This window comes from Salmo salar, chromosome ssa02 (genome assembly GCF_905237065.1).
Source record: "Salmo salar chromosome ssa02, Ssal_v3.1, whole genome shotgun sequence".
In the NCBI taxonomy this organism is placed as follows: domain Eukaryota; kingdom Metazoa; phylum Chordata; class Actinopteri; order Salmoniformes; family Salmonidae; genus Salmo; species Salmo salar.
The window spans coordinates 73,541,888-73,556,780 of NC_059443.1; the positions used below are offsets into that span (position 1 = coordinate 73,541,888).

General features: G+C 41.1%; 1 protein-coding gene across 2 annotated transcripts; it reads left to right on the plus strand.

The window, feature by feature from the left end:
• The first annotated feature begins 407 nt into the window (after positions 1–407).
• LOC106592457 (serine/threonine-protein kinase 10) lies at positions 408–14,599 on the plus strand. 2 transcript variants are annotated; one of them, XM_045709818.1, is made up of 10 exons: positions 408–860; positions 1,030–1,171; positions 6,957–7,120; positions 11,604–11,934; positions 12,131–12,279; positions 12,353–12,414; positions 12,559–12,714; positions 12,925–13,007; positions 13,179–13,302; positions 13,435–14,599. In XM_045709818.1, the coding sequence occupies exons 3-10, from the start codon at positions 6,957–6,959 to the stop codon at positions 14,421–14,423; spliced, it is 2,058 nt and encodes a 685-aa protein (XP_045565774.1). In that variant the 5' UTR covers positions 408–860; positions 1,030–1,171; the 3' UTR covers positions 14,424–14,599. The 2 variants fall into 2 exon arrangements, with proteins under 2 accessions (XP_045565774.1, XP_014039287.1); XM_014183812.2 differs by lacking the exons at positions 408–860; positions 1,030–1,171 and adding an exon at positions 5,143–5,624.
• Positions 14,600–14,893: the final 294 nt, after the last annotated feature.

Here is a 14,893-nt window from a genome sequence, read left to right on the forward strand (position 1 = left end):
ACATGGTCTATTAATATCATTCTGAGAGATCTATAGTCACATGGTCTATTAATATCATTCTGTTAGATCTGTAGTCACATGGTATATTAATATCATTCTGTTAGAGAGATCTGTAGTCACATGGTATATTAATATCATTCTGTTAGATCTGTAGTCACATGGTATATTAATATCATTCTGTTAGAGAGATCTGTAGTCACATGGTCTATTAATATCATTCTGTTAGAGATCTGTAGTCACATGGTATATTAATATAATTCTGTTAGAGAGATCTGTAGTCCCATGGTATATTAATATCATTCTGTTAGAGAGATCTGTAGTCACATGGTCTATTAATATCATTCTGAGAGATCTGTAGTCACATGGTATATTAATATCATTCTGTTAGAGAGATCTGTAGTCACATGGTATATTAATATCATTCTGGAGCATTAGAGGGGCATGTCATTACAGGTGTTTATCTGATGTTGTCTCGACAACTGGCACAGGTAATACTACGTTTAGATTCTTAGAGGTAAGAGACCCAGAAGGGAGGGAGGGTGACCTCACATACTTACTACGGCACCAGTCTAGAATGTGTGTAGCCTAAAAGTGTTGGTTCACCTGATAGAGAGAAGGATTGGAGCACACAGCAATAGGAATATTAGGTGAGTGTTTAGTTGACTTGCTGCATGGCTTGCTGAGTTACACACACAACACACACACAACACACACACACACACAAACCCTGAAACATCACAGTTTGTGATTTCCTCATTCAGTGATATTGTTTTCCATAACTTCCTCAGTGTGCTGTGATAACATCACTTGTTACGAGAGTCTCCTTATCCCTGGCTGAGCTGAGATGGAAGTGCATCAGAGTAAGTTCTGAACTTTCCTTGACTTCCTTATTTCCTAATATTAAAAAATACTAAAGATTGCGAAATCACTAAATATCCTGTTGTAGTGCTTTGCTCAGGTCAAACTCCAATGTGGAGAAAGTTACATAACAGAACAAAACTCCAATGATTACATTCCCCATCTCACCAGCCAGTTCCACTGGGGGAGAACCCAGAGAAGGATCAGCAAAGGATCATGGGAGAAAGAGTCCAGAGCCAACTGCTGACTTCCTACAAAGAGGAGCTGGTCAGAGCTGCACAGAGTACTCCTGTGTTTCAGAGACCTACAGTGGGTGAGTGACTCATCATAAAGCAACATACTACATTCCATATTGGCCCCTATATATCTGATATAATTTAGATCTTTAATGGTTTGGTTAGTATTTAGTCAGGTAATCTGATCCTAGGACAGCCATTAGGACCTGTATTAAAGCAGTACTGTAGTTCCACCTTACTCTTTAATGGTTAGTTTATTATTTAGTCAGGGTAATCTGATCCTAGTGTAACCGATGTGAAATGGCTAGTTAGTTAGCAGTGGTGCGCGCTAGTAGCATTTCAATCGGTGACGTCACTCGCTCTGAGACTTGAAGTAGGGTTTCCCCTTGCGTCGCAAGGGCCGCGGCTTTTGTGGCGCGATGGGTAACGATGCTTTGTGGGGTGTCAGTTGTTGATGTGTGCAAGGGTCCCTGGTTCGAGCCCGGGTTGGGGCGAAGAGAGGGACGGAACCTACACTGTTACACTAGGACAGCCATTAGGACCTGTATTAAAGCTGTACTGTAGTTCCACCTTACTCTTTAACAGTTTGGTTAGTATTTATTCAGGGTAATCTGATCCTAGGACAGCCATTAGGACCAGTATTAAAGCTGTACTGTAGTTCCACCTTACTCTTTAACAGTTTGGTTAGTATTTATTCAGGGTAATCTGATCCTAAGACAGCCATTAGGACCAGTATTAAAGCTGTACTGTAGTTCCACCGTACTCTTTTAAAGGATACAGTATGTGGACATTTCCACACCTTGATTGCCCCTATCAATTTCTGCCAGGCCCCCTTCATATGTCAAAAACACAAAACTGACCTATTCTGATGTATATAGATGGAAGGACTTTGGTGATGGATCATTTTCTTGATGCAATTATGCAACTTTAATTATTAATAATTTGGAAGTGAATAAAAGCCCAATAAAGAGAGAAAAGAAACAGAGAATATATTGATTATTTTTAAAGAGAGATGAAACCCTAATATTCATCACCAGTGCTAACCTACTTCTGTTAAGACAGTCCTGATATGGGTCTGAACCTGTTATTCATGAAGGGATTAAAAGAGAGATTCATCCAAAAATATCTTTCCCTGATTTCATCTGACCAAGTCTTCAGATATTGTGTGACAGAACTTATGGCCAGGCCAATGATAAGCCTCTATCCTACCCTGTAAAACCATAAAAAATAACAACATTTTATCTTTATTTAACTAGGCAAGTCAGTTCAGAACAAATTCTTATTTTCAATGACGGCCTAGTGGGTTAACTGCCTTAACTGAACGACAGATTTGTACCTTGTCAGCTCGGGGTTTCGAACTTGGAACCTTTCGGTCACTAGCCCAACACTCTAACCACTAGGCTACCCTGCCGCCCTAGTGAGGTGCCGGAACAAAACAATGACCTGAGGGGCTCTGAGGTACCGGAACAGATCATAAAAAAAGTGTCTTTATAATAAAGCATTGCATGCACATCATTGCATTTGCATAGTGGCATAGAGCATTAGAGTAGAGGCATAGAGCATTAGAGTAGAGGCATAGAGCATTAGAGTAGAGACACAGAGCAGTAGAGTAGAGAGGCATAGAGCATTAGAGTAGAGAGGCATAGATCATTAGAGTAGAGACATAGAGCATTAGAGTAGAGAGGCATAGAGCATTAGAGTAGAGGCATAGAGCATTAGAGTAGAGACACAGAGCAGTAGAGTGAGGCATAGAGTGAGGCATAGAGCTGTAGAGTGAGGCATAGAGCATTAGAGTAGAGACACAGAGCAGTAGAGTAGAGACACAGAGCAGTAGAGTGAGGCATAGAGCATTAGAGTGAGGCATAGAGCATTAGAGTAGAGAGGCATAGAGCATTAGAGTAGAGGCATAGAGCATTAGAGTAGAGAGGCATAGAGCATTAGAGTAGAGACATGGAGCATTAGAGTAGAGACATGGAGCATTAGAGTAGAGAGGCATAGAGCATTAGAGTAGAGAGGCATAGAGCATTAGAGTAGAGAGGCATAGAGCATTAGAGTAGAGACATAGAGCATTAGAGTAGAGACATAGAGTATTAGAGTAGAGACATAGAGCATTAGAGTAGAGACACAGAGCAGTAGAGTAAAGACACAGAGCAGTAGAGTGAGGCATAGAGCATTAGAGTGAGGCATAGAGCATTAGAGTAGAGAGGCATAGAGCATTAGAGTAGAGGCATAGAGCATTAGAGTAGAGACATGGAGCATTAGAGTAGAGACATGGAGCATTAGAGTAGAGACATGGAGCATTAGAGTAGAGAGGCATAGAGCATTAGAGTAGAGAGGCATAGAGCATTAGAGTAGAGAGGCATAGAGCATTAGAGTAGAGACATAGAGCATTAGAGTAGAGACATAGAGTATTAGAGTAGAGACATAGAGTATTAGAGTAGAGACACAGAGCAGTAGAGTAGAGACACAGAGCAGTAGAGTAGAGACACAGAGCAGTAGAGTGAGGCATAGAGCATTAGTGAGGCATAGAGCATTAGAGTAGAGGCATAGAGCATTAGAGTAGAGAGGCATAGAGCATTAGAGTAGAGGCATAGAGCATTAGAGTAGAGGCATAGAGCATTAGAGTAGAGGCATAGAGCATTAGAGTAGAGACATAGAGCATTAGAGTAGAGACATAGAGCATTAGAGTAGAGACATAGAGCATTAGAGTAGAGAGGCATAGAGCATTAGAGTAGAGACATAGAGCCTTAGAGTAGAGAGGCATAGAGCATTAGAGTAGAGGCATAGAGCATTAGAGTAGAGACATGGAGCATTAGAGTAGAGGCATAGAGCATTAGAGTAGAGACATAGAGCATTAGAGTAGAGACACTTACAGAAGTTGCACTCATGGTGTTTTTTAACTTGGGTCTGGGAAGAAATGCCTTTTATAAACACATTTCATGCAATTCTACCTCATTTTATATAACTGGAGACTAGCAGAATATTTCAAATTCTGCACAAATGATCTAAATGACAGGCTACTTTGACACTGACAAACTGAGGTCAATAAAGTAAACTAAGTAAAGTAATCCATCAATAGTCTAGGTCTAGGTGTGACATACTGTACAATATAAGGAGGAAATGATAGTCCTAGAAAACAGTGGAGGCTGCTGAGGGGAGGATGGCTCATAATAATGGCTGGAACGGAGCAAATGGAATGGCAACAAACACTTGGAAACCATGTGTTTGATATATTTGATACCATTCCACTGATTCCACTCCAGCCATTAACACAAGCCCGTCCTCCACAATTTAAGGTGCCACCAACCTCCTGAGCTAGAAAAGCTTTCCACTTTCACTGACTCACCCAATGATGCACAGCTCACTCATTGGCGATGGCCAATAGGCTCTTGCTCTTTTGTATTACTTTGTAAAACAATGTTTGCTCATTAGGCCTACTTGGAAGTTTATACAATATTTTGTTAGCCTACAGTCAGATTAGAGTCTTCTGTTTTAAGCAGGAGACATTTGCTTTCCAACCTGTGTTTTCCTGCGATTGTATTTGAAATATTGGGAAAGGTTTGTTCTGGCTGCATGCTGTTCACTGACAGATTTGCTGCACGTTCCACGGTTAGGTCTATATGCCTTATGATTGGCTAAATTATAGACCTACTCCTGGTGAAGTATTCAGAATAATTGAATTTCTTTCTGAACAGACAGCAGTAATTTTATAACTTCGGCAAATGTATTTCAATTAATCAGGGGTGCTGCAGCTCCTCCAGCGGTATGATTCTATTAGTGTATAAATGATGAAGTGCAACCGTTAAAGAGATGAGAGTTGCGTGTCTATTAGAGCAGAGAGAGGGAGCGATATCATAGATCTCTCTCTTACCGCAGCAACGGCTACGCGTTGGTCTCAAAAACATAGTCTATAATATTGCGCAAACCATAAAACCGGGCCGGCCCAATGAATGAATTCTAAGAATATCAGGTGGGGGCTGAAAATCTACGTTTTACAATTACGTTTTTTTAGGGGGCAGGAGAATTAGGTAATGAGGAGACAACTCAAATTAACTCTGGTTGCTTTTATTATAATGTTTTACATTACAAACAGTGATTTTATTTCTCATGTAGATGTACCGGATCCGGCTCAAATGAAGCACTGCGCATGTCTAGATCAACCAAATATACACGATCAAAGAATAACTTATGTACACAAAAATAGTGAGCCACAACAGGGGCACCCAGGGACTGTCAACCCAACACCTAAAGGATAATATCAGGTCACTACAAATCTCAACAATGTTGTTATTGTTGTTGCCTTTGTGTAACAGAATCAGTAAATCCCGCATGAATTATATTTCACCAGAAATGACGTGATAGCAAATGGCATAAGAGTGGAAATCCCCACTACTCCCAGATAAAGAGCAGCCAGACTCTTTTCCTATAAACTATCAGTGAGTAATTCATGCTTCGCTAAACTGAACCAAGAAGCCTTCATCGATTTGCACACGATTGGCCAACAGTTTCAATAAATCACACCAAATGCAGGTACGTGGTTGTTTCATAATGATTGCTAATAACATTTTCTATTGAATAACATTTACATTACTTAAGTCGAAGAAACTGTCAGATCCTGAAATGTAACTTCCGTATCTTTATTTTGTACGCTAAAAATGAGTCTAAAAGTTTGCATTGTCAAAGACATGAAAACGCGATCACATTAAGATAAATATTAAAACGTGTAAGTGTTTCCGGGTGAATTTACTTACCATTTGCCGGTTTTCAAAGTATTTGACAAAGACCATACAGTATGAAGCTATTCAAAAACTGATGGCGTGCTTTAGTCTAACGCAAACTGCGCATGTGCGGGCCGTCAACTCAAAGGCACTCATTCGATATAACGTTTTTTATGAAAACGTATCAGTTTTTACTTTCAAAGGTTGGAGTAATACCATGTTCAACTACTTAAAACATTGGCTCCAATCTAGGTTGTGCCTTTTAGATTTCAAGAAAGTTAACAACTTCGGAAGAATCTTTCACTTCTCTAATTGACTTCTGAAACCACAAACCCCGGCCTGGTCTGTTTGGCGTGTATCGCAATCTTTCCCGGAAGTCTAGTCTTCCACCTCTGGGTTTCGAAACTCTGTATTTGACTGCAAAGAAGAAGCGCGAAGCCAAAAAGTTTCATCCGTTTATTTAGAACTACAATCATGAACTACAACTCCAACCAGCTGTATAATGTCTCTCTTTCGACAGTTTTCCGGTCTAAAACAACTTTCTTTTGCATTTTCTAAATTTACATTCATTCAGAACCCCCCCCACCCAATAGGAATGTCATTTTATATAAGCTCTGGCATGTGTCAGTAATGTCTGACCAATGGAACATTACCATCATTTATTTAAAATGCAGTTAAATAAATGATGGTCATGCTCCATTGGTCAGACATTACTGACACATGCCAGATCTTACAACGGCTGGATAGCTATTTTATATATCAGCTAACTACATCATATGTTATAGCAATCTGGTGCCCAACGGCACAGTTGATGATATGTCACTCAACCATTGGTTGATGAATGCAACCGCTGAGCAGGGGAAAATGACCTTTAGGACATGATACTGAAGTATAGCGAAATGTTAATTTCACAGGTTATTGACATGCGAATCGCAACACAGAGTTTAATTGTTTAGTGTAATATATATATATATATATATATATATATATATATATATATAAAAACTAATTTGGCCAAATAACTGAGTTGCGATAGTCTTATCTACTTTTTGTGTCAATTCCATATCTTGACTGTAAATGTCTTCATGCTAGTCTGAGTTAAAGTATTTAACATCAGAGTTTTTAAATATTTTTTTTATGAAAGATGGCGCTGCCGCTGCCCAGCAGCCCGGCACTGGACTTGATCGGTAATGACAGCCTGCAGGACTGGGAAGTGATTGGTGGAGGGGGATTTGGACAGATCCACAAGGCCAGGCATATAAAGTGGAGGTTTGATGTGGCCATCAAGTTGCTGCATTATGATGATGGGTAAATATGACCATCCCACAGCCGTGCATAAGACAATATGTTAATTCTGTTTGCTCCGGTGCATTCACAATCTCTAAATAAGGGCCCTGGCCAATATGAAAGAAAACTAATTGAACTGCATTACATTTAAAACATAATATATACTACTGTTCAAAAGTTTGGGGTCACTTAGAAATGTCCTTGTTTTTGAAAGAACAGCACATTTTTTGTCCATTAAAATAACATTAAATTGATCAGAAATACAGTGTAGACATTGTTAATGTTGCAAATGACTATTGTAGCTGGAAACGGCAGATTTATTTTTATGGATTATGTACATAGGCGTACAGAGGCCCATTATCAGCAACCATCACTCCTGTGTTCAAATAGGACGTTGTGTTAGCTAATCCAAGTTAATCATTTTAAAAGGCTAATTGATCATTAGAAAACCCTTTTGCAATTATGTAAGCACAGCTGAAAACTGTTGTTCTGATTAAAAAAGCAATAAAACTGGAGCATCAGCATTTGTGGGTTCGATTAGTCATTTACAATATTAACAATGTCTACACTGTATTTCTGATCAATTTGATGTTATTTTAATTGACAAAAATGTGCTTTTCTTTCAAAAACAAGGACATTTCTAAGTGACCCCAAACTTTTGAACAGTAGTGTATACGTTTTAATGATGTCAACCATTTTGATTAAAGGTGCAATCTGTAATTTATTTCTGGTTTAAAGTGCTGCCCCTACAGTCTTTGTTAAATATTTTTGTTGTTGTTGTTGCTCTTAGGTCAAATGTATTTACGTCAAGGTACCACTAGGGGAAGTAAAGGTTTCTTTAAGGTTCTAGTCCATGTGTCAAACTCATTCCACAGAGGGCCGAGTGTCTGCGGGTTTTCACTCCTCCCTTGTACTTGATTTATGAGTTAAGGTCACTAATTAGTAAAGGACTCCCCACACCTGGTTGTCTAGGTCTTAATTGAAAGGACAAAAACAAAAACCTGCAGACACTAGGCCCCCCATGGAATGAGTTTGACACCCCTGCTCTAGTTCATGAGCCAGGGGGGTCGGACCGGCTCACTTGGGGTGACGATGTCTCATAGAGATTTCTGTTGAAGGTCTTTGTTGAAGTTTGAAAATGTATGATAGCAGTGTAGCAATGGGAGCTTTTCTCTGTGTTATCACTCTTTCATTCATCCATCCCATCCATTTTTCCCATCGGGATTTTATCCTATGACAAACAATGCCAGTATACAAGAAGTTACTGATCACGTATTCCCTCATCATTGGAAAGCTAAGATTCACAGCTATTCGTCAGACACATTTTCGGAATGTTTAGGTCAACAGAAATGTTACCTTTGACCTCTAGGGTACACATCAGAATTACCCTCATACAAGTAGTTCTAAAATATCATGAAATTACCTTTCAACTTATATGTAATATAACCTACTTTGAAAATACCAGCTACAACCATTAAAACATTGCGGAAATTGTACCATTGACATTCCACGAAGAGAGGAAGCTATGTTTTTGTATTGTATCTTTGGTGATAGAGGCACCACATTTCACACACACAGCTAGAACAGGGTTTAAAAAACATTTGTAGATACAGGGCTGAAGGGTCAGTCTAGAATATGTGGAAGGGGTGAACCTACACTCTTAGGAAATAAGGTTACGGTTAGGGTACAGTATTTTTCCCTGGGGTACAAAAAGATATCAGTGACTCTGTTTTACGTAATCATGGCTCTCTCCGGATATACTGTCCCCGTCCATTCAGCCAGCGGGGTTCTCCGTCCATCTAATGGACAGGAAGAAAGAACCCTCTGGGGAAAAAGAAAAGGAGGTGTTTGTTTCATGATTAAGTCACCGTAGTAACGTACAAGAAGTCAAGTCCTTTTGTTCTCTCGATCTGAAATACCTCACCATCAAACGGCGCCTGTATTACCTCCCAACCTTCTTCGGTCATCGTCACTGCTGTGTAACCCCCCCCCACACACACACACAGACACCCCACTGCGACGGCTCTCAATGAACGACACTGGACTTTGTGTAAACTGGAAACTGCATATCCTGAAGCCTTTTTTATTGTATCTGGGGAATTTAATAAAGGAAATCTGCCAAGGTTTTATAAATACCTCCTCTGCTACTCTTGGATCTTGACTATTGCTACTCCCCCTTCCAGGAAGGCGACAAGGCCCTTCCATGCCTTCCCTCCAGCAAATCCCATTTTGCTCCTCCCTTCTTATAGGCAGAAACTTAAACATTAAGTACCCGTGGTAAAGACTGTTCAATGATGGTCTGACCAATCAGAATCTATGCTAAGAATGTTGTCCATCGACTACAGCTCAGCCTTCAACACCATAGTGCCCTCCAAGCTCATCACTAAACTCGGGACTCTGGGTCCGAACCCCGTCCTGTGAAACTGGGTCCTGGAAGTAAGTAACAACACTTCTGCCACACTGATCCTCAACATGGGGGCCCCACAAGGGTGCATGCTCAGCCCCTTCCTGTACTCCCTGTTCACCCATGACTGTGTGGCCACGTACGACACCAACTCAATCATCGAGTTTGCTGACATCACAACAGTGGTAGGCCTGATAACCACCAATGAGGACACAGCCTACAGGGAAGAGGTGAGTGTCCTGGCAGAGAGGTGCCAGGAAAATAACCTTTCCCTAAACTTCAACAAAAGGAAAGAGCTGATCGTGGACTTCAGGAGACAACAGATCATCCACATCGACAGGGCCACAGTAGAGATGATGAAAAGCTTAAAATTCCTCGGCGTGCACATCACTGACACCCTGCTGTGTGACTTAATATCTATAATGCTGTGTGACTTAAAATCTAGAATGCAATGTGACTTAAAATCTAGAATGCAATGTGACTTAAAATCTAGAATGCAATGTGACTTAAAATCTAGAATGCAATGTGACTCAATCTATAATGCTGTGTGACTTAAAAACAGTGATTCTTGATTTTTCTGTGCTTTTCTATAACTGTCATCTATGTAAATGATGCAGACAGCTTATGAAAAATGAGTTTGTAAATCCTTAAGAGTCTATTGACTCACCCGTGGAGCCTTTTTCTAACATGGCCGCCTAACAACTCAGTGTGGTTTTATTTGATCACCCACATGAAATACTAGGGTAAACTGGTCCCATGTAGCTCAGTGAAATACTAGGATAAACTGGTCCCGTGTAGCTCAGTGAAATACTAGGGTAAACTGGTCCCGTGTAGCTCAGTGAAATACTAGGGTACCTAGGGTACTAGGGTCCCGTGTAGCTCAGTCGGTAGTGCACCATTTTAGGGTTCTAGATAGCACCTTTTTTTCTAAGAGTATAAACACTGTAGTGAAAGAAAATGTAGTATATACCATAGTAATTCATGTGGTGTTTTTGCTAATTGTAGTATACTGTAGTATTTATTATTTTTTATATATTTTTTGCGGGTATTACCGTAGCTTTTACTAAAGTGTTTTAGTTGTTGTTGTTTTTTTTACATAGAAGTGCAGGCTTTCTACTTGAGGAAACCGACTGGTGCAATATTAAAGTAGCACATGTTCCATAAACTGTAGAACTGGAGTCTGAACGGATAATTCAGAGCTTCTGCTCTTTTCTTTAACCTTTTATGAAAACAGTTAATAATATAACATTGTATGTCATTTGAATAAGCTCACATCCATGACTATTCATTTGTACATATCCATTTTAAAATGTTTGAAGGTAAAATATTCAGAAGTCATCAATTCATACAGCTTTTAAGACACCTTGTTACCACAATTCTGTGAATAATGTGACATCATAATGTGACATCATAATGTGACAATCATAATGTGACAATCATAATGTGACATCTTTATATATGGGTCATGTGGTTGTGTGTTCTACATCACTATGGACATTTTAAGACATTCTTGTGCGTACTACAATTATATTTCATACAGGTTTGGTCATGCAAAATTAATCCAATAAGACCCATTGAGTTGTTTGGCGGCCATATTGGAATAAGTCTTCTGTCGGGTTAAGTCCTGTGATGGCCCTGTATCTACAAATCTTTTTTAAAACCCTGTTGTTCTAGCTGTGTGTGTGAAATGTGGTGCATCTATCAACAAAGTGTACAATCCAAAAACATAGCTGATTTTTAAACAATAGTTGTATCTGATCCTTTCAAAGTGGGTTATATTAAATATCATTTGAAAGGTAATTTCATGACCTTTCAGTACCACTTGTCAAACAAAGTTAAAATGTATCAGTTTCCTTTTTAAAGCAATTTATACAGGTCATTCTAATATGTAACCTAAAGATATGAAAATATGTCTGATGAGAAATATGTCGGATGAGAAAATGAGTCTGATGGATAGCTGTGACTAATCTTTCAAATGGAATATGATTAAAGGGTATACAGTATGTGATCAATAACTTGTTGGTCTGGCTCATGGACTATAATCCCTGTCTTTATCCCACCACCCCACCCCGACCCTCCCACACTCACACCTCATTCCAGCTCTAGCACTTTCCTGCTTAAGGAGGTAAAAAATATGCAGAAGGGAGGGAGCCCCCATGTGGTGAGGATTCTGGGGGTGTACCAGGGGTGCCCTCCATCTCCAAGTAGAGGCCTCTCCAGCCAGCTGGGTATTGTGATGGAGTTAATGAAGATAGGCTCACTGGCCACCCTCCAGGCCAGCCTCTCTGGCCCCCCACCCTGGCCCCTAGCCTTCCGCCTGGCCCACCAGATCGCTCTGGGAATTAACTTCCTTCACAACCTCCCTCAGCCACTTTTGCATCGCGACCTAAAGCCCAATAACGTGCTGCTGGATGACAACCTTAATGCAAAGGCAAGTCCCAAGATCCTGAGTCTCTACTAGTGGTGAGATACGTCTGAACTATATGCAGTCGTCACTACCCACTGGCAGTATACACATTTACTGAACATTACTATTTCTGTTTAGTCTATGTGAAGCCCATCTCTCTCTCTCTCTCTCTCTCACACGTTCACTCTCTTTCTCGCTGTCTCTCTCTCTCTCTCTCTAGCTTACAGATTTTGGCCTTGCTGAAGTCTCCCATAGTGTTTTGAAGACGTCCAGAGAGGAGCCTGGGAAGGAAGGAGGCACTCTAAGCTACATGCCCCCTGAGGCTTTTGAATCATCGTATGAACCAACTCGAGCCACTGACATCTACAGGTACACCACAGAGAGACAGCACTCAGAAAGTACCACGGACATTTGATAACTCTCTCTATTTCCTCTGTCTCAGTTACGGCATACTGCTGTGGTCCATCTTCACTGGAAAAGAGCCCTATTATGCAGATAACCCTCGTAAGTGGTAGTGTCACTGTTAAGCACACACACATTAACACACACATTAACACACACGTCTTCCTCTCCATCTCTCATCCAGCTCACCCGTCACTACTCACTATTATTTAGACTTTCTTGTTGTCTTATTTCACTCTCCTGTAGATCTCCAGTCCAGTATGGTGAGGTTCCGGGTCCCCATGGGCGACAGGCCTCCTCTGGAGGCAGTGGACAGGGACCAGGCTGGTGGGCTGGGGGAGATGGTGGACCTCATGGTGAATTGCTGGGACCAACAGCCTTCGAATAGACCCCGTTTCCTGGGTGAGACTACAGGAAGGTTGTTTATACTTTGCCCTGTCACTTGATGAGTAACAGGTGTCATTAATCATGATAATTAACCTTTTTGTATACCTTGGTATGTTGTTTGGTTGTTCGTATTGGAACCCAGGACCAAATACTGATTAGACATTTATGTCAGCGGTCTGTCACAAGAGACTATTTGGTTGTTAACTCTTTTTGCTTATTATTCAGATTGCCTCACTGTGACAGAGAGAACATATGAGAGGCACAAGCAATCAATAAACGACGTTGTCCATCAAGTGCTCCTTAAACTGGTACTGTACAAGACACTCTGATTCAAAGCCTCCAGTTCTATATGTGTAACATTCACTTATAGCAACATAACTGAACAACTCCTCATTTTAGCTCCACCTTTTCTCTCTCTCTCTCTCTCTCTCTCTCTCTCTCTCTCTCTCTCTCTCTCTCTCTCGCTCTCTCTCTCTCAGGAGGAGGAGAGGATGAGGAGACAGGAGGAGGAGAGGATGAGGAGACAGGAGGAAGAGGAGAGAGAGAGACAGGAGGATGACAGGATGAGGAGACAGAAGGAGGAGGAGGAGAGAGAGAGACAGAGTAAGCACATTTTTTGTTGTTATAATCATCAACATGACTATGTACTGTAAATTACATTATTTGATTAATTTACTTGATAATTTATTCAGCATATAATGGTGCCTCTCTATGTTCTTTTTTTTTAATTCACAGAAACTGGTCTAGCTCATCTGAGGATAGTTCTGGTGGGGAAGACTGGAGCAGGGAAGAGCGCAACAGGAAATACCATCCTGGGTGGGGAGGGGTTTAAAGAAGACTCCTCCCCTGAGTCTGTGACTGTTCAGTGTGAGAAACAGAGTGGAGAGGTGGATGGAAGGAAGATTGATGTGATTGACACGCCAGGACTCTTTGACACATCAGTGACAATAGAGAAAATGAAATGTGAACTAGAACGTTGCTTCTATATGTCAGTCCCAGGACCCCATGTGTTCCTGCTGGTGATCAGACTGGGGAGGTTCACACCCGAAGAGCAGAACACTGTGAAGTGGATCCAGGAGAACTTTGGAGAAGAAGCCTCAAAGTACACCATGGTGCTGTTCACTGGAGGAGACCAGCTGAGAAAAAAATCTGTTGAGCAGTTTGTAGGAGAAAGTGTTAACCTCCAGAATCTCATCAGCAAATGTGGAGGTGGATATCACTCTGTCATCAATGACAGTGACAGTAGCGCCAACCCTGACCAAATCCCAGAGCTGCTGAAGAAGATAGAGGAGATGGTGACGAGGAATGGAGGACAACACTACACCAACGAGATGTACCAGGAGGTCCAGAGGAAGATCGAAGAGGAGGAGGAGAGGAAGAGAGAGGAAGAGAGGAAGAAAAAAGAGGAAGAAATGAAGAAACAAGAGGAGGCGATCAGGAAACGGGAAGAGGAGGTGAGGAGAGAGGAGGAAATGAAAAGAGAGGAGGAGTTGAGGAGGATAGAAGAGGAGAGACAGGAGGAGAGGAGGAAGATGGAAGAGGAGAGACAGGAGGAGAGGAGGAAGACTGAAGAGGAGACGAGGAAGATGGAAGAGGAGAGACAGGAGGAGAGGAGGAAGATGGAAGAGGAGAGGAGGAAGATGGAAGAGGAGAGGGGGAAGATGGAAGAGGAGAGGAGGAAGAGGAGCAGGAGAAATTGGTTCGAGCGGGTTTTAAACCTTTAACCTTGTTCTGGCCAGCACCATGCTCTAACCCACTGAGCGGAACTGTGTGTACTTTCATCTTTATACAAACATTAACCAGACTTTTAACGTCATAACATGACATAATCATACCAATCTTCAACTTTCCTTTCACATTAAATCCCTATTCTTCAATAAATATAAAAACATGCTGATTATTACTTAACTGGGTCGTTGATTGTAGACTTTACTATCTGTAGGAAGGTAATTCACTCTGGATGAAAAAATATGCTGTCTGTTTCTATGACTGTATATGGCTCAGCTAATGATAAATGTACCCTAACCCTCCTTTGAGTTTCAGTCACCAGCACCATCTCCCACCTAAATTCCTGTTTTTTCTGGTCGTTAGTGTCCACTGTCCAGCAATGTTATTTAAGCAATAACACACAAGGGGGTGTGGTAGCCTAGTGGTTAGAGCATTGGGCCATTAACCGAAAGGTTGCTAGATTAAA